Below are 20,596 nucleotides of genomic sequence, written 5' to 3'. Positions count from 1 at the left end.
AATTCTCTTAGATGATATCTTGTGCTACGGTATGGAGGTAGAAATCCAGGTCTAACAGCATAACCAGCGTCAACTAAATAGAATTTTCCTAGTTCAAAGAATTCTAGTTAGTTTAATTGTGAAGTAATTTAAAAGCATATTCAAACATGTTATGGAATTACCTGGTGGCACAATGAGGCCATCAGATCTTTCCAATGCATCCGATAGAATCAAGGCATCATGAGCTGAACCTTCCCAGCCAGCAAGAATATAGGTAAATCTCAAATCAAAATCAACAGCTGCTAGAACATTTTGTGTCGTTGTGTGCTTTCTACCCATGAAGGCTGCTCTCATTGAACTAGAAACCCTACCAATACATGTGTGCCATCAATGGCACCAACGCAATCCTAAATGTTTAAGTTAAAATGATTAAAACAAAGATAATACTAACATATTTCAATTAAATGGTTAATGTACAATCCTAAATGGAATGGAAAGTACCTTGAAGTACGGGTACCATCTTCTACTAACATGAATTTTGGGATGGACAGAGGTGGAAGGAGGGGTGATCATCTCAGTGCGTAGCTCACCAATTGCACTTAACACCTCGTGAAAATATCTACTAATAGTCTCAGTAGATCTTTGGAAGGTGAATTTGAGAACCCTAAACCTTTGATTATGACCAACAACATGTAGAAACATTGCAACTTGTTCTTCTACAGAACTGTGAATACTATCCCTTAGCAAGTGTCGAGACCGAAACAAACCACAGAGCTCAAAGAAAGGGACCTTAGACATTCTAAGCAGCTCCACACATTGGATATCATCAGATTCATAGATAAATCTAAGATTTGCCTGCCTCTCAATGTCCCTTTGAAACATTGGACCATATGTGACACGAGGATGAAAGATTCTACGCCTAAGGCATGCAAACAACCAACAAGATATAGCAACAACCAATGTCGATGCTCTCAACTTCAGCAAATGACGATTTGGACCCAACATATCTGAATAAAGAGAAAATTTGTTGAATGAGAAACAATTGTACTCTGCTCAGACTGAAAAAAACAAGCCAGGGTTGCCACATCTAATGATGTTCCTCCAAACTGGCTTGGTAACATCACTGAAAAATTGTACTCTGCTCAGATTAAAAAAACATCACTGAGAAATTGAGATCTGCTCAGATTGAACCAAAAAACATCACTGAAAAATTGTGGTCTGCTCAGATTGAAAAAACATCACTGAAAAATTGTGGTCTGCTCAGATTGAAAAAAAACATCACTGAAAAATTGTGGTCGTCTCAGATTGAAAAAAAAACATCACTGAAAAATTGTGGTCTGCTCAGATTGAAAAAAAAACATCACTGAAAAATTGTGGTCTGCTCAGATTGAAAAAAAACATCACTGAAAAATTGTGGTCTGCTCAGATTGAAAAAAAACGTCACTGAAAAATTGTGGTCTACTCAGATTGAAAAAAAACATCACTGAAATCTAGTCATAAGCTCAGACTTTAAATATTTTCATCACTGAAAAATGATCAGAATAAAAGAAGAGAGTTATGGAGGTAGCAGCATAATATAATGCATTAACTACCTGCATAGTATAAAAAGAAGATAGTTATGGAGGTAGCTGCATAATATAATGCATTAATCCATTAAATTAAACAAGACAAGAAGCTACAGAGGGGGAGAAGAAAGGATGAACAAAGGTAAGATTGTTGTAAGGGAAGAGGAAACAGGAATAGATGAAGGTAAGAGGGGGAGAAGAAAAGAGGAACAACTAGCTACTTAATATAATAGACAGATTATGCTAGTTGCATAATCCATTAAATTAAACAAGACAAGCATGACAAACATGTTAAATTTAGTTAAGTCAATAAATAAACATGGCAAAACATGGACCAAACAGATAGTAATATTGAAAGATGGCTTAACTAATATGAAAGTAATGAAAAGATATGAAAAGATCCAAGTAATATTCAGTTAAGTTCAGGTCAGTTAAGTTCAGTTAAGCAGATCAGTAATGAAAAGATGCAAGTTTTTCATCCAAAACATGGACCAATCAGATATCCACCAAAAATCAGTTATATACTAATATGAAAGTACATCACTGAAAAACTATGCAGGTTTTTCAGTTAAGTTTAGTTAAGTTCAGGTCAGTTAAGTTCAGTTAAGCAGATCAGTAATGAAAAGATGCAAGTTTTTCATCAAAAACATGGACCAATCAGATATCCACCAACAATCAGTTATATTAATCAGATCTAGAATGAGAACATTTTGCCTAGATCAGCTAATATGAAACTAATCAGCTGCTTTGCTAGAATCAGCTGCTTTGTTTTCAGTTATATTAATCAAAGCAAAGCAGATCGAGAATAGAACTAATTAATACAACAATGAAGCAAAGCAAACTGATTAATAAAACTAATCAGTTATATTAATCAAACCCTAATCAGATTAATACAACAATCAGTTTGCTAGAAACAGCTGCTTTCTAGACCAGATCTGATTAACATAAACAAAGCAAAGCAGCTGAAAACAGATCATTGCTAATATGAAACTAATCAGATCTAGAATGAGAAGACAAAGCAGATGAAAAACTAATCAGATCAGTATTGAAAAGCAGATCTAGAATCAGTTAACAATCAGACCTAAACCCTAAACCTGAGAACAGATCGAGAACAGATCAGCTAGGGTTCACTCGCAGCTGAGAACAGATCGAGGTCGTAGGAGAGCGATCAAACCTGAGAAGAGGGAGACCACACAGCTAGGGTTCACTCGCAGCTGAGAACCGATCGAGGTCGTAGGAGAGCGATCCTTGCGAAGCAAATGAAAGTAGATGAGCAGCCAAAAAAGTAGATGAAAGTAGATGAGCAGCCAAGAAAGGGGCTAACCTCTCGTCGCTGACAGCGAAGCAGATGAACCCGAGAGGCGAGAGCGAAGCAGATCGACGGAGAAGCAGATCGAGCTCGTCCGTAGGCGCGGTGTCGTCACCACGGGTCGAGAGAGATGACGACGGCGAGGAAGCACGGCGACTGCGAGTGAACCCGAGAGGCGAGAGCGAAGCAGATCGACTGAGAAGCAGATCGAGCTCGTCCGCGGGCGCGGTGTCGTCACCACGGGTCGAGAGAGATGACGGCGGCGAGGGAGCACGGCGACTGCGAGTGAACCCGAGAGGCGAGAGCGAGTGAACCCGAGAGGAGAGAGCGAGAGCGAGAGTGAGAGCCGCGGCGGCGGCGAGTCACGAGAGGAGACTGCGAACCCTAGACCGCGGCGGCCAGGCTCAATCGCGAAGTGGTTTATCTGCGTTCTAATCGGGCCTGGCCACAATATTGCGTTGGGCTCATCTTAGCCAGGCCCTCAAGCTGGACCAGGCAATCAAACATGGCGCTGTTGATTCAAATAGGCCTGGCCGTGCACTGGGCCAGGAACCAAACATATCCATATATTCCTGTCTCATACCTATGTTCACGACAAAAAAAATAGCCTCATCAAATTATTTACTAGGTAAATACCCGTGCGTTGCAACGGGAAAAAATAGTGCAATAATTACATATGTATGACCATGTGTTGTGTTGTTAATCAACATTATGGTGCCTCTAGAATTTTATAGAGACAATTGGTTGTAACCTTAAAGGTTGGGAATTGTTGATGTTCTTGATTCTAAGTGCACTCCATACTTGCTTGCTGGATTCATCTGTGGCTTGAATCTTAGCTGTGAGGAGAAAATGGCATGTTGATAGAAAGTCAATAACAAAGCAATGTCTTAAGATACCAATGCCAATTAGCACAAGACGAAATGGTAAAATAGTCAGACAGTATGATTTTGATGAACGCAGACAAATCAATAAAATTATCTCTAAAAAGATTGCTGGGCATTTCAACCACACAACTACACCATTTAATTAGATAAAGTCTTATAAATAATATGTACCTCTCGTCTTCGGGGTCGTGTGCAGGCATGGTGAGGGCCATGGCCGGAGCGAAGATTGGGGCGTGGTGCGACGACATAGGCTTCTTCTTCGGGAATAGGGACAAACAAATATTGTAGACGTCACCTTTAATATACACAGTTGGAGCTTGGAGGATCTAAAAAGTACCTAACCTGAATATCTATAAAAGAAACCTCATGATATTGATCTCAACTTTACTTACTGATATGATAACCCAGACTAAGATAGGTGGTTGTAAAAAGGAGTGCAGCCAAGTCTTACTAAATTCTCCACAAAAAGTAGAAAGAAAATCCTATTAGGCTACCAAAGAGAAGGCTGGTACAAAAAAGACCGCAGTTGGCACAGAGAACCACTGAAGAAGAGTATAAACACCAACACAATCAACACAATGAAGTAATAGAAAAGATGACTAAAAGAGTAGAGAAGTCAAAAAAAATTGATTATAGTAACTACAGTATTCAAATTCATTACCATGGCTACTGAAGAAAAAGATGTATAAGACGATGGAGCTTGAGCTTCCATAGCACCCAGAGTATCACCATGATAGGAACCATTTAGAACAAGTACCTAGAAAGGAATCATTAAGAATATATTAGGATGCACAAAATGAGCATTTACAGTTAATTACACAATATTTATATTAATTTATCCCCTGTAAATACTAAATTACATATGAAATATAATAAATGAGATAAACACAGGGCTATGGTGATCAACCAAGGTTGATGGTGGTGAAGAATAAACATAAAACATTCTCTGACTATGAATTGTTTAGTAGTTCAGTCAATGATTAAGCAACGAAGACAAAGGATGTTTAGTATGGCCATAACATACCTTCAACTTAATGTTTCTTTCATTTCTTGTACTATTTTCACTACTGGCCATAATTCCATGATCAAGAGAAAATTTACGAAATGCAATCTTCAGAGCAATTTCAATTGTAGTGGATCCATTGTCTGAATAATAGACTCGAGAAGCCCAACATGAGAAAAAGGGCACAGTTCCAAAAGATAACTATGCACCGTTGGTGTGTGTACTCTATCTAAGCACGACAGATGTGTTCATGTTTAATATATCAATGTTAGGTATAAGTATTTTTTCTGGTATCTTAAGCTGGCTAGATGCATGGGGATCTGAACAGCACTGACACTGAAGGTTTCTCTAGAGAACCAACTTGACTCCTCAAATAGTTAAACTACAGGGCTAATGAGAATTTGGTCGATCTAGTTTAATTTTACGTTTTTTGCAATCCTAATAGTTAAACTCTAGGCAGCGATGTGTTCATCAATTCATTTTGATCCCACCGATGCTAGCTTTCATGGCGAATAAATAAATTAGGCTCAGTTACAAGTGTAGGTAGCAATATGCAATTATCAAGTGACATCGCCAATATATGTAATGCATGTAGTATTCCTATAGTAACCAACAAAGTATCAAAGAGCTAGCATCCTATTATTGGAAGGAGTGAAGAAATAAAGTAAAAGCAAAATAGAAAAGAAAGGGAGCTTTTAAAATACATAATAGAATTATGCAAATTAGTTACAGCTAGATATATACACTTCATTTGATTATCTCGCGTTAACTGTCGCTGGCTTATTTATAAATGTCCACCCAATATCTGATGACCAAACTCCATTATTGTAAACTTATTGTGTTTGCACATTTTTGCTATTTTAGAGTTATCAGTTTATCGTTGAGTTCTAAAATTTTGACCATTGGATTTGTATATCAGTCACTTAAGCCACTTAATTTTAACCATCTGTTCATTTGGACCAACAGTTAATGCTCCACCATTGCCCGCTAATGTCTGGCTAGCTAGCATTCTTGGCCTAGTGCATGTCTGTAACTATGAACTACACATGCACTTCGTAGTTATGAAATCAGATTCAAATGATGAACTATCAAACAAAATACTGACAGTGCGAAGACAAGGATAACTGAATAGAGCAATCAAATTGATGAAAATGTTTCAAGCGGCAGATAGAAATATGTGTCATTAAACTACACGGTAGGCTATAGTGCTATACTAACCTGCTCTTGGCTGCCCTCCAGCCGGCACTGAACCAACAGGTGAAGACCAGCTGCCGCTGCCCTTCGCGGGTCGCTCCTCCGAGCACCTGGTACACAACAGTGTGGTGCTTGAGGGCGTCGGTCCAGAGGGAGCTCTCTTGACAGTGAGCCTGACCGCGTAGACAGCAGAAGCAGCAACCAGAGAAGGCAGACGTGTCACCAAGCCGTATCCGTATTGCATCAGCGCCAATTCAGCAAAGAAGAAGGCCATGTCCTCCATCTTCATTCCACAAGACCAGAGAAAATGTAAGCTCGCAAAAGCCTGATGAATTATGATTGGTTTACGACAACCATAAAAGAAGAAATTTATTTACCTCTTTCTCAACTTTGTTGCCCAAGGTTGCTACCTTCAGAAAATGAACAAAGAACATGTATACTATAGGAACAGTTAAGTCCCACTCCAGCCTATTCAGAATTCTCTTCTCCATCGAAAGAATCTGCTCCCTACTGTATGCACTGATATAAGAATGAAATCATTCACCTAAAAACACACATGAATGAGTTTAGAGAAACTTTAAAAATAGCACCGGGAACATAGAGCAGTCGAGCTGGTCAACTGACTGGATGGAGCTTCACTTTGTCATCTAAGGACACACATACTCAAGTGATGGAAGATTGAATTTCTAATTTTGGCTTCGAAATAAGTTCATTAAAAGAGTAATTTAGTAATGTGTTCACTTTATGTTACCGACGCAAATCGCCAAAAAACAACATAATTGGTCTTACTCCAAGGATCCCGCGGCCGCGCCAACTGTCAACTAACCAGTACGAAGATTAAACAGCAACGAACAGTCTTAAGGTATAAGAACATTTCATAGGCACATTTCACAAACAAATCACAAGGCACATAGAGAAGGTGGAAGAATATACCTCCTGAAGGGCGGCGCGCACAACATCATCGACGTCGTCCTCTTCCTTGGCGGGCTCACCGGCAGTGCCCCAGACGGGGCGTGGCGACGCGGTGGTGGCGAAGTAGTGGTCGTCGTCCTCGACGTCCGCCCAGGACTTGGTGGTAAGTGGCGCGGGAGCCCAGAACTGCTTCTTCTGCGGTGGCTCTTGCCGCTGCGCGGCCCCCTCGCCGTCCTCCTCCCGGCCGCCTTGCCTTTGCCGCCCTTCTTCTTCTTCTTGAGGGACTCGAGCGCCGCGAACACGTTGCCGGTGTTCAGCTTCTACGTACTATCAGGTATATACAGGACATGTGCTAATGTTGATGATTAATATATTCAACTGGTTATGTGGACAAAAAATGCAACTACAGTATATCACAACAAGCCAACAGAACGACAACACATCTACTATTGTTAGTTCATCTAGGCACAGGGAACGACGTGCTTGGTCACAGAAGTAGCAATCACGACGCACCACAAGCATCTGCGAACTATTGACACCAGATCTCTCCTAACACGGTTCAAAATGCCACACACGCAGCCCAGCCAGCACACCAGGTTGCTAATCACCAAGGCCTGAGATACTAAGTCCCAGACAAACTCGAAGCAGGGATCAGAAGGAAGAAATAAAAAAGTCGACGGCAAGCAATCCATCACCAACAACCCCTAACATGGTAGATTCATCGTAAAGAAAGCATCGAGCGGATGAAAACTCGCAAGGGAACGTACCGAATTGAACCCACTCGGTGGGCGATCGGATCCGGAGATGGAGCCTGGCGGGGGAGCCTTCCTGTGGTGGGCGGAACTTGCATCCTTCTAGGTTTGGAACAGGCCGGCGGCGCCGACGACAGGAGGTTTGGTGATAGCTCTGGCCTGTAGGTGTCGCAACCGCGAGAAAGGGACGGAGGGCGAGGATGGGCGACACGGGCCGACGTGCATGGGGAGGGGGCGCGAAGCGGGGGCATGGCGTACACCTGTGGGCTTAGGGTTTACCGCGCTGGTGACGGCTGCGGGGATGGGGCGGGCGCTGCTACGAGATTGGCGGGAGGGCGAGGGCGAAGGCATGGTGAAGCCAAGTGGTGGACGCCCACGGTACCAACATATGGTGTAGTAGAGATTAAAACAAAACTTCAGCTACATCTTCGTGCAGAAGAGACAAAAAAGAACTAAAAGATAGTTCGAGTCCTAGGCCATTTACACTATAGATATGATTTGCAGCCAGATAATTTGAGTCCTACCTCATTTGTAGCTTCTGTGAAAGATAAAACACCAATGGTAACATGTTAACTGAAAACTGATGTTATACTTGAAGATTCAGTAGTTTGTTATGAGGAGACAAAAGATCTAGTAGAAGAAGAGGCAAGGAAACAAGGGTAGGTTGACCTCGGTGTCTACAAGTGATTGATTTGTGAACAACAGTGCGCTATACAATAGAATGATCAAAGTATTTTAATCTTGTGTGATCCATTATTTTAGTCTTGTGTGATCCTTTGAATATTATGTATTTCTGCTAATACACTTTTGCAACTGTTGTTTTTACCAATTGATTTTTTGTTCTTAGCTAATGGAAATAAGCAATTATGGTAGACATTAATAATAAGAGCATTTCAGAAGTTGAAAACAGCAATACTAAAAAACAGAACTCATCATATACAAAGGAATCATTGTGAGACATGAACATGCTTACCTAGAAGAATCCAGTTAGTCCTTCTGACAGATCCTTGGCCAGCCCCTCTATCACCTCACGAAACCTGCTCATGTTCCTTGATTCTCTCGATGCCTTCCAACTCCAGCTACTAATAGCACATGAGGCATTTAACTATACAACTTTCTGAAAACAATTGTCCACGTAACCTACCACATCAAATAAAATCCTAAATAGAGACATCAACAGTTTGCACTAATAAATACACTAAAAATCATCTTGAGAAGTAAACAAGTTCTTAGTTAAGGGTACCAAGGGAACTAAAAATTCAACAGTTTGCAAAATGGTAGTACCACACTACACTGTGCTGATCAGTTTCACTATCAGTATCATCGGATAATGGAACACACCGACTGAACAAATTTGCGTGAAATACCACTTGTAAGACCACAAGTCTTGCTTGGTTTCTTTCTCGTGATTTAGTGGGCACACATGACATATATAACACGAATTTTTCTCATTGCAGACACCTGAGCTTTTAAAATACTTCTTCCTCTCAGTTAAATAAGAAAAAACAATATTTTACAACCTTAATGTAGTTGTAAACTCTTATTAGGGACAGATCCACAGAACAAAAATATGTTGATAAATCAGAGAAAAATATCCAAAGGAGTACTTACATCTAAGCTCTCATGAATCCTCAGCTTCTGGCCTTCAAGTGTCAAGAGGCTGTTGATTTCCTCGTTGTAGATCTCCATGTAGGACACCCGGGTGAGGAACTCGCGGTCGTCAGCCTGACCCAGACAGACCCAAATCCAACAAATCACTCACGCGCAGCAGAAACAATCGCATCAACCAATCTAACAATGTCTTGTTCGGGGAGCAGATAATCAAGCAATCAACACACCTGGCGCACAGTGTCGAAGACGTCGCGGACCGCACGGCGAATGATGCCCGGGTCGGCATCGGAGCCGTTCATGGTGAATGTCTTCCCGCAGCTGGTCTGGCCGTAGGTGAAGGCGGTGCCGTTGAATCCGCCGCCGATGGCGCCAACGAGTTCCCGGACGACCGTGCCATAGATCCGCTCGTTGTTCGCCGCACCGTCGAAGACGTGGTCTGCGGAGCCAACCAACCAAGCAGCCAAAGGAAGGAGGCACGAGCGGACGGGTTTAGGGTTTGAGAGCGACAGTGAAGGAGAGGGACGTCGTAAGAGGAGCGTGATCCATACCGAAGGCGAAGGAGGCACCAAGGACGGGGCCGGCGGCGCGGAGGGATTCGCCGCGGGCGTTGCGGGTTGAGGGAGGGGATTCGCGGCGGGCGTACGGGCTGCTCGAGGCGGAGGCGGCTGCTGGCGGTCTCGTGCGACCGGTTCACACGGGGGATTCATCGCGGGCGTTGCGGGTTGCGGGAGGGGATTCGCGGCGGTCGTGCGGCGGAATTTGCGGTGGGCGTGCGAGCTGCTCGAGGCGGCTGCTGGCGGCCGGTTCGCGCGGGGGATTCGCCGCGGGCGTTGCGGGAGGGGATTCGCGGCGGGCGATCGTGCGGCGAGCGGGCGGGCTGCTAGAGGCGAGGGAATCGCGGCTGGGTGGGGGCGGGCGGGCGGCAGTTGTCTGCTGTGCGCGTGCGGGATCCGCGGGAGGCAGGGGAGAGCGGGGGCAATCTACAGATGACGCTTAATAGTTGTAGAGATATCTACGGGTGGGTAGCTGAGCGGGTACGGTTTCGGTCTCGTGCGTTTCGTCTTCCGGTGCGGGACTGCGGGGTGGGCTTGGGTCGTTTTTAAATGGGCCGGTGCGCATCGCACGCTGGGCCTTTTGTTTTGTTTCCTATTTCCTTTCCTTCTCGTGTAGCTTTTCGGCCGGCGACCGCGACCTGACCGTCCGCCACTGCGCACCTGCCGGCGTCTGGGCGACGCCCCGCCGCCAGCCTGCCACCACCACGACGCCTGCACCGGAATCCGACACTGTCTCAACCACTCCGTCGTGCCTATCCGAAGCTCAACGGCGGAGCCCGGTGGGATAGGGCGGAGGCGCTGAGGCCTGAGGGGGAGACTGGACCTGGGCTGCACGAGGTAGGCTGTGCGGTGGCGGAAGGAATCACCGATGAGCGATGCGCAGGCGACAGGGGATGGTCCGCGCTGCGTTGGCTGCGGCGGGCGCGTGAAGACGCTCTTCGTGCAGTACTCCCCGGGCAACATCCGCTTGATGAAATGCGTAAGCCACGCGCGAGTGCCCCTGGCCTCACGAGTCTCTGCACCGTTCGTGTAATCCGTTTTGACTCCTGCTTGTGAGACGTCAAACTCTCTGGATAGTGAATACTACTACCTTTGTTGTGCTTACCAGGATAAGTGCAAGGCTGTTGCTGATCCCTACATCGAGTGCGAGTTCATGGTACGGTGATCAGTGAACCTTGTCTTTGCCCCTTCGCAGTTTGGGATGTGTTAGCTGCACTTGTTGTAGTACGCTTGAGTGGTTGACTGAAGCGGTTGCCATATGCTTGTTCCTTTCTAGATCATCTTGATTGATCTCGTCCTGCACAAGACAAGGGCGTACCGCCATGTTCTGTTTAATAAGCTGAGCATGGGATCATCCGTTGACAAGGTATGAAATATGAATCTATGCTTTCTAGGCCGACTCTGGTTGCTGTATCACATTCCTGGAAACATCAAATTGGTGCTTGGCTCATACTGCAAACATCGAGTACCACCTTTCTTTTGGCTGGTCTCATAGTAGTAATGCTCTAAATCTCTAATCATTTATGCATTTCACTTTGACTTGCCTTACCTAATCAGTATGAAACAATTGTTACTGGAGATGCCCACTTGTCGAGTAGTTAATGTATGGATGAAGCTAAATATGGCTTTGTCATCGTTATCCATGCTAAATTGCCTGGACCCAGGTGTGCTCTCCTTTCTGCATTAAAGCAAAGCATTTACTTCTTCGGTATCTTTTCTGTTTCAATTTTATCTCGTGGAGTAACACAAGCAATCAGGAAGGTATGGATGGCATTCAATTTTACTCAATAATTCCCATGCTTCTGCTTGAAAAACTGGAACTTTTCTTTCTGCCTTTTGCTAACGATAGCATTCCTGTTTCACCGAACCTTCGGCCTTTTGTGATTTTTCGACCCTTCACAACAGCATACAAGAACCAATTTGACAACAACATACAAGAACCAATTTGGCACAAAAAAGTTTTCTATCCGTATAGGTTCTAAATGAACAGTTTGGCAATCTTGTTGCAATCTGATCTCATATTGTAGTGATTTCATACCTTCCCTCAAGAACATATTTGGTGGGTATGTCTTCATGACCATATATAATTTGATTCCTTTTCTAAAATGTCTGTTGTGTTCTGGTTTGCAGGGAATACTTTACCGGTCTACTTTGATACACATTGCTCTTGACACATGTATCCTTAGAATTCATAATTTTTTTCTTTGATTTGGTTTACTATAAACTGTCTGCCCAACTTAAGCAGTCCATGACTATGTAATGTAAGTCAGAATATCTTTTTCGAAAGGAAACAGAGCTGGTGGGGCTTCTTCCAGGAGCATTTTCTCAACAGTTTCCAATTGCACTGAGGTTATTACAGTTGTTGCAACCTAATATATTTTTTATTGCACATTGTATTAACAGTGTGCCCAACATTTTGTTGCTCTCCAGGTTGTTGGCGATGCATTATTGGGAAACATCGTATTTATATTCATGTTACTCCTGGGAGTGCGATTTTTTCTCAAATTATCTTTCGATATTATAAGGTACGCCAAGTTTTCCTGTTGTTAGAATAAAACAATTGTTGCTACGAACGTGTCCCTGAGTGTTCTTGATGGGATTTATGCAGGTAGTAGAGATCAAGTAATAGTCCCATAGTTCATTTATGTTCTATTTATTTTTTTAGATTTATTATTTTTATTTATGATTTGGTTTGTTTCTCCGTGAAATTTATTTGTAATAACAGTTTTTTGTTAGTCAGGTATAGGGATATTCTGTTCGCTGTCATCATTTCAAGCTACTTCAAGTTGTTTCTTTTCACAATGATGGTATAAAAGATTTTTAGTATTAATTGATTCTCTTCTAAGCATATCTGCCGTTTTACTTTCTGATTTGAGTATGATTTGCAGGTTTGGGAGTTTCCGTCATCTGTTATATTCATTGTTGAGATGTTTGTTCTCTCATCAAACGTTGTAGCCCTGAGAGGTACACACAGCATTGCACATTTTCCCCATGGATATATTCATTCTCCAAATGTTTTGTAGTCAGTAGGATGCATATATATACATTAACAGCAGTCTTGGTAAGTACCGCACGCTTCTCGCATAACATAATTGAAACATTTATGTGAGCATTTGCTAGACGTTTTCTTGCTGTAAGGATGCTTACACATCAATAACATTCATGGAGCATAGGCCGTTTATAACATATACATAATTATGTTAGGGTTCTGTGTAGCATCAACTGACACATGGTCAGAGTTTTTCTGTTAATCCTGCCATTTTCCCATACGATCATACTCCATCCATTTATACGAAGTGTCATTCTTACTTTCCAAGAAGTCAAATATTTTTAAAAATTTAACAGATATATAAGAAATATTAACATTTTGGTAAATAATGATTAGTATCATTAGATAAAAAGGAAAAAACCAAGATAAAACCCGTGATCTGGTGACTCGGTGAGATAGCTCTCATCACCGCACCAAGCCTGCGCTTCTAATTAACATCATTAGATAGATCGTTGAATATATTTTCGTAATAAACTTATTTGGAGATACAGATATTGCTTATATTTTACACAAACCTTGTAAAACTTAATAAAGTTTGAGCAGCACGGACCCCATAGCGACTCTTTTTATGGGACGGAGTGAGTATATGCCATGGTTAGATGGAATGTGCCTTTCTGTGATAAAGATCGCTGTTGATGGGATCAGACAGAGGTCCTTATATCCTGTATAATTGTTCGAAGCATCTACAAGTACACGTCTTCTAGAGCTTTATGTAGTGTGCTACTAATTACTACTTGGGGCGATTGATGGTTTCCTTTTTCTTTTCTTTTTTACTGAAACCGTGACAGTTCTACTTGTATCTCATTTTATTTACATGTAATCCATGTTTCTTTGCTGTTCAGTTTTGTGTGAACTGAGCATACCATTTCTTTGCAGTTGTCTCGCAGTTTCCAAGAGCCCACTGTTTCGCGGTCTGCTTACTAGCGCACGCAGCAAAATACTTGACCCAGCGATGGATCCTTGGAACGCCATGAGAGCCTGAACTCGTACAGATCAATCATCCTGGTGCTTCCAGCGACGTCTATAGGTATACTGTGGCCTGATGATGAGCTCTGGTTTCTATCGAGTTCTTTGACTGTGTTGCCTTGTCTCCTCCACCCCCTCTCCCTGTGACTGTGAGTACTATCTTCAATGTACTTGCGGCGAAGACGGATATGGCATCTTTACTCATAGGCAGTAGCTGTTGAGTGTTGTGTGGTTGGTACTTGGTCCCTTGACCCAACCACCGGCCTACTACTACGTAGCATCTGCGGCGTCTCCTGTTCACGAAAGAATGCAGCAAAGGAAAGACCTACTAGGCTATTACCATCGTGTTCTTCTTTGGCGGTTCTGTCAACATTACCTGTGAACTCTCGTTTCCTGGCTGCAGCTGCAGATGTGCTCCAGTGGAGCCTACCGCTACGCGCTACCACTTTGTGTTGGACACTTGAACTGCAATGCACATGCACAGTCACGGGCACAGATAGTCTCATCTCATACTAGTCAGATCCAGCCTCTCCGAATCTGGCCAGGTGTGTTCTGGTTTGCTCTATTTATTTTATATACATATATAATATAATATAACCTTGACCAGCCTGAACGACTGGCACACAGCAGAGGGAACAGCACGCCGTGCACGCACGCACCGCATGAGGGCAGCGTTTTCAGTCTAGTGATCACGATCTTGTGCTGTGTTGTGCTTGTGTGTACCGCGCGACCATTTTGCTCGGAAGCAGCTTGTAGCCTGACGCTCGGTTTATACGTGAGCTCAAGTGCACCAATTGAGGATTGGAGGACGCTAAAACTAATCTGAGACGAATTTGCGTGTGTCTGACTAATTAAATTTTGGTTTGACGACGTGCGTTGAGCATATGGACCACCGGACACTCACCTAGAAAACTAGAACCAACCGTCAAGGGCTTGTTTGAGAGCGAGCAGATCGAGAAGGATAATATCCTCTCTGGCTCTCTCTCTCTCTCTCTCTATCAATTTTGAATAGAAAAAAAAAGATTTAGCCTAATCTCCTACAATATCCCTTTCCTCCTAAACAAGCTAGCTCTCATGGTTTTGGCAGCATGCATGGTCTTTAGGGAGGGGGGCGCTAAAGCCTACTATTTTGCCTCCTGTCCCATGCTCCTTGATTTCTTTTGGTTTGTTTTCCTTGGCCATGCATGAAGAAGACGATGATGATCAGGTTGGTTTCCGGTAGGCAGGGGACAGGAGCTGCTTAAGGCTTGGTTTGGGTACTCTAGGAATGAGACGGATTGGAGTGGATTGAGATGTATTGGGGGAGTTTTTGATCTATCGGGGATTTAAACACTCTTCAATCTCTCCAAACCACTTCAATCCAAGAGTACCCAAACTAGACCTAATGAAGCTGATTACCCACGCGCTTTTGGAACGTATAATCCGCGCGCGCGCGTGCAAATTGAAGCCCACGTCCCCGGTCATTGCCGGCTGCCTTGCTGTTGCGCGTCGTCGTCGCCCACTTCATTGGCAGGTGGAGTACGTACGTGCGTGCGTGCGCACTTCAACTTCTTGTTCGTTTGTTGCTTCTACTAGCTAGCGCTTCTAGCTAGCTTTATCGAGGAGCAGATAGCTACAACTACAATACCTCCTCACCGTCATCATATACACACTCATGTAGCTAGTGCTCCGTCCTCTCGTGGCAGCTAGCTCCACTCTGAATCATGGCCCATCAACCACCACGTATGGTAGTACCCTTTTTTTTTTTGAGATGACGGAGCTTTGCTTTTGCCTAGACTGATGAATGATGCGTGACAAGTAAACTGAATTGAATGTGGGTTCCGTATCTGTATCTTAGGAACAGCTAGTCACACCAATCGTTTCCCAAACGGTCAAATCAGTATTGTAGTTTCCTTTCTCAAAACGAAAAGAAAAGGTAGAGAGAGAGAGAGAGAGAGAGACCGTGTAGGTCATGCAGTTTTGGCGGGCTACTGCTCTCAGTGATCGATCACGTCGTTGTGTGTTTTTCCTCCTGGACAGACATGCACGCACGCTTCAGCGGAGTTGCGGCGAGCAGCCAGACAGCCATGCATGACTCGTTCTCAACCATAGCGGAGGTATGGGGAAAAGGAAAAGAACCTACTCCAAAGACGACTTTTTTTCTTGAAAGTTTTTTGTACTCCACACTATATTGGCGCGTGCTGTAGTGCGTGGACTGGTGTCACCTCCAGCTTCATCACTGACGTGACATGTGTTGCAACAACAGGTACCGTACGTACGTGGCTCTCAGTGCTTTTGTTTTCTCTCTCTACGGACTACCGTGCTTTTCACAAAGGCAAAGCTAAGTCTTTATTATACTGACATTTTATATATATCAAGGAGCTAATTTTGGCTAAACCGTTTTTTATATAGGAAAGGGAACGCCGAAATGCATCTAAAAACTCACTGACCATATAGTTCTTAAATCAACTATCTTTAATTAGTACGTACAGTACTATATATATACTCGTCGAATTCAAACTCCATGATCAACGGCCATTAATCTGGGCTTGTAGATTGTGGAGGGCATCATGGTGACCTACTCGATTTCTTTGATGGGACACGTAATGCAGATTCGCCACGAACCAACTAATTACAGTTATTCACGTACCTACATCAGTGCACAAGAGGTACTCATCCAATAATGGGTAACAAGAACAATAGTAAAGTAGGATCGGAGTACACCACTGTGTTAGAGTCTGTTTGGTTGGGTTGTAGCTGTGGCTATGAAAAAAGCTGTTGTGAGTTGTGAGCTGTGAAAAAAGCTGTTGTGTGTTGTGAGTTGTTAAAAAGCTAAAAATTGTTTGGTGAAAACCACTAAAAACAGGTACAAAGTTCTTTCAGTTTTATGTTGTGAGAAAGTCGGCTTTTAAAAAAAAACTGCTTCTTGAATCCGGCCCCCTTTGGTTTGGCTTTTAGTTTTTAGGGGGCAAAAATAAAGCCAAAAGTCAAACTAAACACACCCTTAATACACACAAGACTATCCTTCAACCTTTCCCCTTATAAATCTCCCCTTATATGTATTTTCATTATATTTTAATAATCCCGTCTAAAAGATTATTTGTCTACGCGTACAGTTTGTCTCAAACCATTCTCCCTATATATGCAGCTTCTTTTATACATTGTAACTCAGTTAATTAATATGTATTTGTTATTATTTTAAATTTTATTTTTTAAAATATAATATTTGTAGTACCGAAACAAACATTATTACCATGTTATGGAGCTTAGTTAGGGTTAAAACAACGTAATTATAGTATAGTATATACAGAGAAATTTATCTCTCTCCGTACGTAGGGGAGCTGTAGAGAGAAAGATGGGAGAAGGATTTGTTAGAAAGTTAGGCATTTTTAGTTTTAATTTAATCCAGAAAAACAGTGCGATATATGTGATGACATGTATGTGCATGTGTGTATAACTACTCGCATAAGCAGTAAATAGCAATAAAACATGCACGAATACGAAGAATAGAGTGTACCCAGCGGAGGGACCGATGCTCAAGGCATCGGTGGCTCCATTCACACGAGTCATCTCGTGTGTTTGTTCGATGTAGCCGTACGAAGTCGATGCAGGAAGGTGTACGCAGTGCAGTCCCTCGAACGGTCGCCGGGAAGAAGACGAAGCAGATCACGCGAGCAGTCGCGAAGACGCTCCCCAAAAATCTGATCGCCCGCACACCCGTGCAAGTGTATCTCTACGGTCGGTGATTTCGGAGGCCTGCTCTCCCACTCTCTCTGTGCTCGCAGAAGGTGGGACGGGAATGTGTTGCTTGCAATTCGCGTGAGGCAATTCGCGTGCCTGGAAGAGCCCTCCCTCTCCATTCTTATAGGCGGTCAGAAGGAGGGAGAAGACCAACGGACAGAAACGGTCGCGCATTAGAACTGGAAACTGACGACAGTAATGACGTCCGTTACTAGCCATAATGACGTCCGTTACTAGCCATAACGACGTCCGTTACTAGCCATAATAACGTGAAACGGACGGTTATTATGACGTCCGTTACTAGCCATAATGACGTGAAACGGACGGTTATTATGACGGTCATCGCTCCAGGCAAAATGCGCAACCGTTTGAAAGGAATATTCGGACCAAGGTCCGATCTACCACGAGCCACGAGCCACGAGCCACGGCCCGGCCGGCGGCGGCGGCGGCGGCGCGCGCGCGCGCGTGTGGCAGTCCTTCATCCTTTTCTCAACTTCTCAATAGATGCACCAATAGTCCACCTATTTAAGTTGATTGATTTGTCTTTTGAACTTCCAATATGGTACTAAATAATTAGTACACCATAGCATTAAAGTGGGCCATTAGCATTGACTATTATTGAATATTAATTTGGGCCAAGCCCACATTAATCCAACAATCCCCACCAAATGCTAAGTCACACTAAAAAGCTCTCATCACCTCAAACGTTTGATATACTGGTGTTTCGATGGAGACTGTTAAGTTGAACATCCACCTAGAACTTAGACTACACTTGACCACAACTGCACAATGGACTAGGCCTTGAATTGGCAGTTTTGCGTGGAATGAGTTTCATCTAAACTCTTTACCAGTACTAGATTGCTGAACGCATTCCCTCTGGTTGGAGCATATAAGTCAAACTCCATAGCCTTTCATGGGTATCTAGAAACCACCCAGATCTCATAAACTGTGACTAGCAGTTAACCCATATAGGTATGTTCCTCTAAAGATGTTCTGTAGGACAACATCTTTGCTTCACAAAGCCACTTGGAACATATTAAGGTGTAAACACCAACCTACCTTACAGTAAGGAAAGATATGCATCTGAAATGAGCCTTATTAAGGGTCTTTCCTCTCAGTCTACCACTAGCTTGTTTCACCATTCTAATTCACGGGATCTCCGATCACATAGAACAGGTTACCACTATGATAAACTTTAGGTGGGTCTCATGCCCATCTCACTTGATGCACTATCTATCACACTACGTGATAGCCCCTTAGTAAATTGATCTGCCAGATTTTTAGACGTATGGACATAATCCAACGCTATTACTCCGGAGTTTCTCAATTTCCTGACAGATTTCAAACGCCTCTTTATGTGCCTTGTCGACTTCATATTATCCTTAGAACTGTTTATCTTAATTATCACAGTCTGATTATCACAGTTCATGGAAATAGCCGGCACAGGTTTTTCAACCACCGGTAAATCCATAAGGAGTTCACGAAGCCACTCAGCCTCAACTGAAGCGGTATCTAATGCTGTGAGTTCTGCTTCCATAGTCGACCTCGTTAAGATGGTCTGCTTGCAAGACTTCCATGAAACAGCACCACCTCCAAGTGAAAACACATATCCACTTGTGGCATATATCTCATCAGCATCAGATATCCAGTTTGCATCACAATAACCCTCCAGTACTGTTGGGTACCCGGTATAATGGATGCCTAAACTCATAGTACCCTTTAGATAGCGCAAAACTCTCTCAAGAGCACGCCAGTGATCATCTCCCGGATTTGAAACAAATCGACTAAGTTTGCTCACAGCAAATGAGATGTCAGGTCTCGTAGCGCTAGCTAAGTACATGAGTGAACCAATTATTTGGGAATATCTCAATTGATCCCTAGCTATCCTTCGATTTTTCTTTAATAGCTTACTAGGATCATAAGGCGTTGGAGCAGGTTCACATTCGCTAAAACCAAAGCGACTCAAAACCTTTTCCACATAATGGGATTGCACAAGTGTGATCCCACCAATGCCTTCTCTCAGTAGCTTAATGTTAAGAATAACATCAGCTTCTCCCAAATCTTTCATTTCAAAATTATTAGATAGAAAGTCTTTTGTCTCTTTAATCACATCAAGACTCGTCCCCAAGATTAGAATGTCATCAACATATAGGCATAAAATTACTCCCTCGCCCCCACCATACCGATAGTATACACACTTGTCTGCTTCGTTCACAACAAAACCGGCAGATGTCAAAGTTCTATCGAACTTTTCATGCCATTGCTTAGGTGCTTGTTTTAGGCCATATAAAGATTTCAATAATTTACACACCATGCCTTCTTGACCGTTTGCTACAAACCCAGCTGGCTGCTCCATGTAAATTTCCTCATCTAGCTCTCCATTTAGGAATGCTGTCTTAACATCCATTTGATGGACGAGTAGACCATGAGAGGCAGCCAAAGAAAGTAGCACACGAATTGTGGTCAATCGAGCCACAGGTGAATAAGTATCAAAGAAATCCTCACCTTCCTTCTGTGAATAGCCTTTAATTACAAGCCTCGCCTTGTACCTTTCAATAGTACCATCAGGCCTAAGTTTTTTCTTGAACACCCATTTACTTCCAATGGGCTTACACCCATATGGACGCTCAACTACCTCCCAAGTTGCATTAGACATAATAGAATCCATCTCACTCCTTATTGCTTCCTTCCAAAAGTCAGCATCAGGAGAGGAATATGCCTCTTCAATGGTACTTGGTGTGTCATCCACAAGATATACAATGTAATCATCACCAAAGGACTTTACAATCCTTGGTCTCTTACTCTTTCGAGTTGATACATTGTCATTTTCCACATGATTATGTATATGGGATTCCTCAGTGTGTTCTACCGGAATAAAATGCTCATGGGGTATCGTTGGTTCATCATTAGACATATCATGTGTAGCTTTCATGGGAAATTCGTCCTCAAAAAACGTAGCATCTCTGGACTCCATAATTGTACCAACCAACATGTCCGGTACTCCAGAGTTTATAATTAAAAACCTATATCCAATGCTGTGGAAAGCATACCCAAGGAAAACACAATCAATAGTTTTCGGTCCTAATTTGCGCTTCTTG

General features: G+C 43.1%; 1 protein-coding gene and 1 pseudogene across 1 annotated transcript; one reads left to right on the top strand and one right to left on the bottom strand.

The window, feature by feature from the left end:
• Positions 1-4,454: 4,454 nt before the first annotated feature.
• On the bottom strand, positions 4,455-6,425 carry LOC103644133 (cyclin-B1-1-like; annotated as a pseudogene).
• Positions 6,426-10,338: 3,913 nt separating this feature from the next.
• On the top strand, positions 10,339-14,150 carry LOC100277009 (uncharacterized). The gene is given in 9 exon segments (NM_001150683.1): positions 10,339-10,742; positions 10,872-10,919; positions 11,040-11,129; positions 11,894-11,939; positions 12,030-12,112; positions 12,194-12,288; positions 12,504-12,570; positions 12,652-12,727; positions 13,689-14,150. Coding segments are annotated over 9 exon segments (714 nt in total). The 5' UTR covers positions 10,339-10,631; the 3' UTR covers positions 13,787-14,150.
• The last annotated feature ends 6,446 nt before the right edge of the window (positions 14,151-20,596 follow it).

This window comes from Zea mays, chromosome 1 (assembly GCF_902167145.1).
Source record: "Zea mays cultivar B73 chromosome 1, Zm-B73-REFERENCE-NAM-5.0, whole genome shotgun sequence".
Classification (NCBI taxonomy): domain Eukaryota; kingdom Viridiplantae; phylum Streptophyta; class Magnoliopsida; order Poales; family Poaceae; genus Zea; species Zea mays.
The sequence above is the reverse complement of the archived record's forward strand: the minus strand, read 5'-3'. Positions and strand labels throughout refer to the sequence as shown.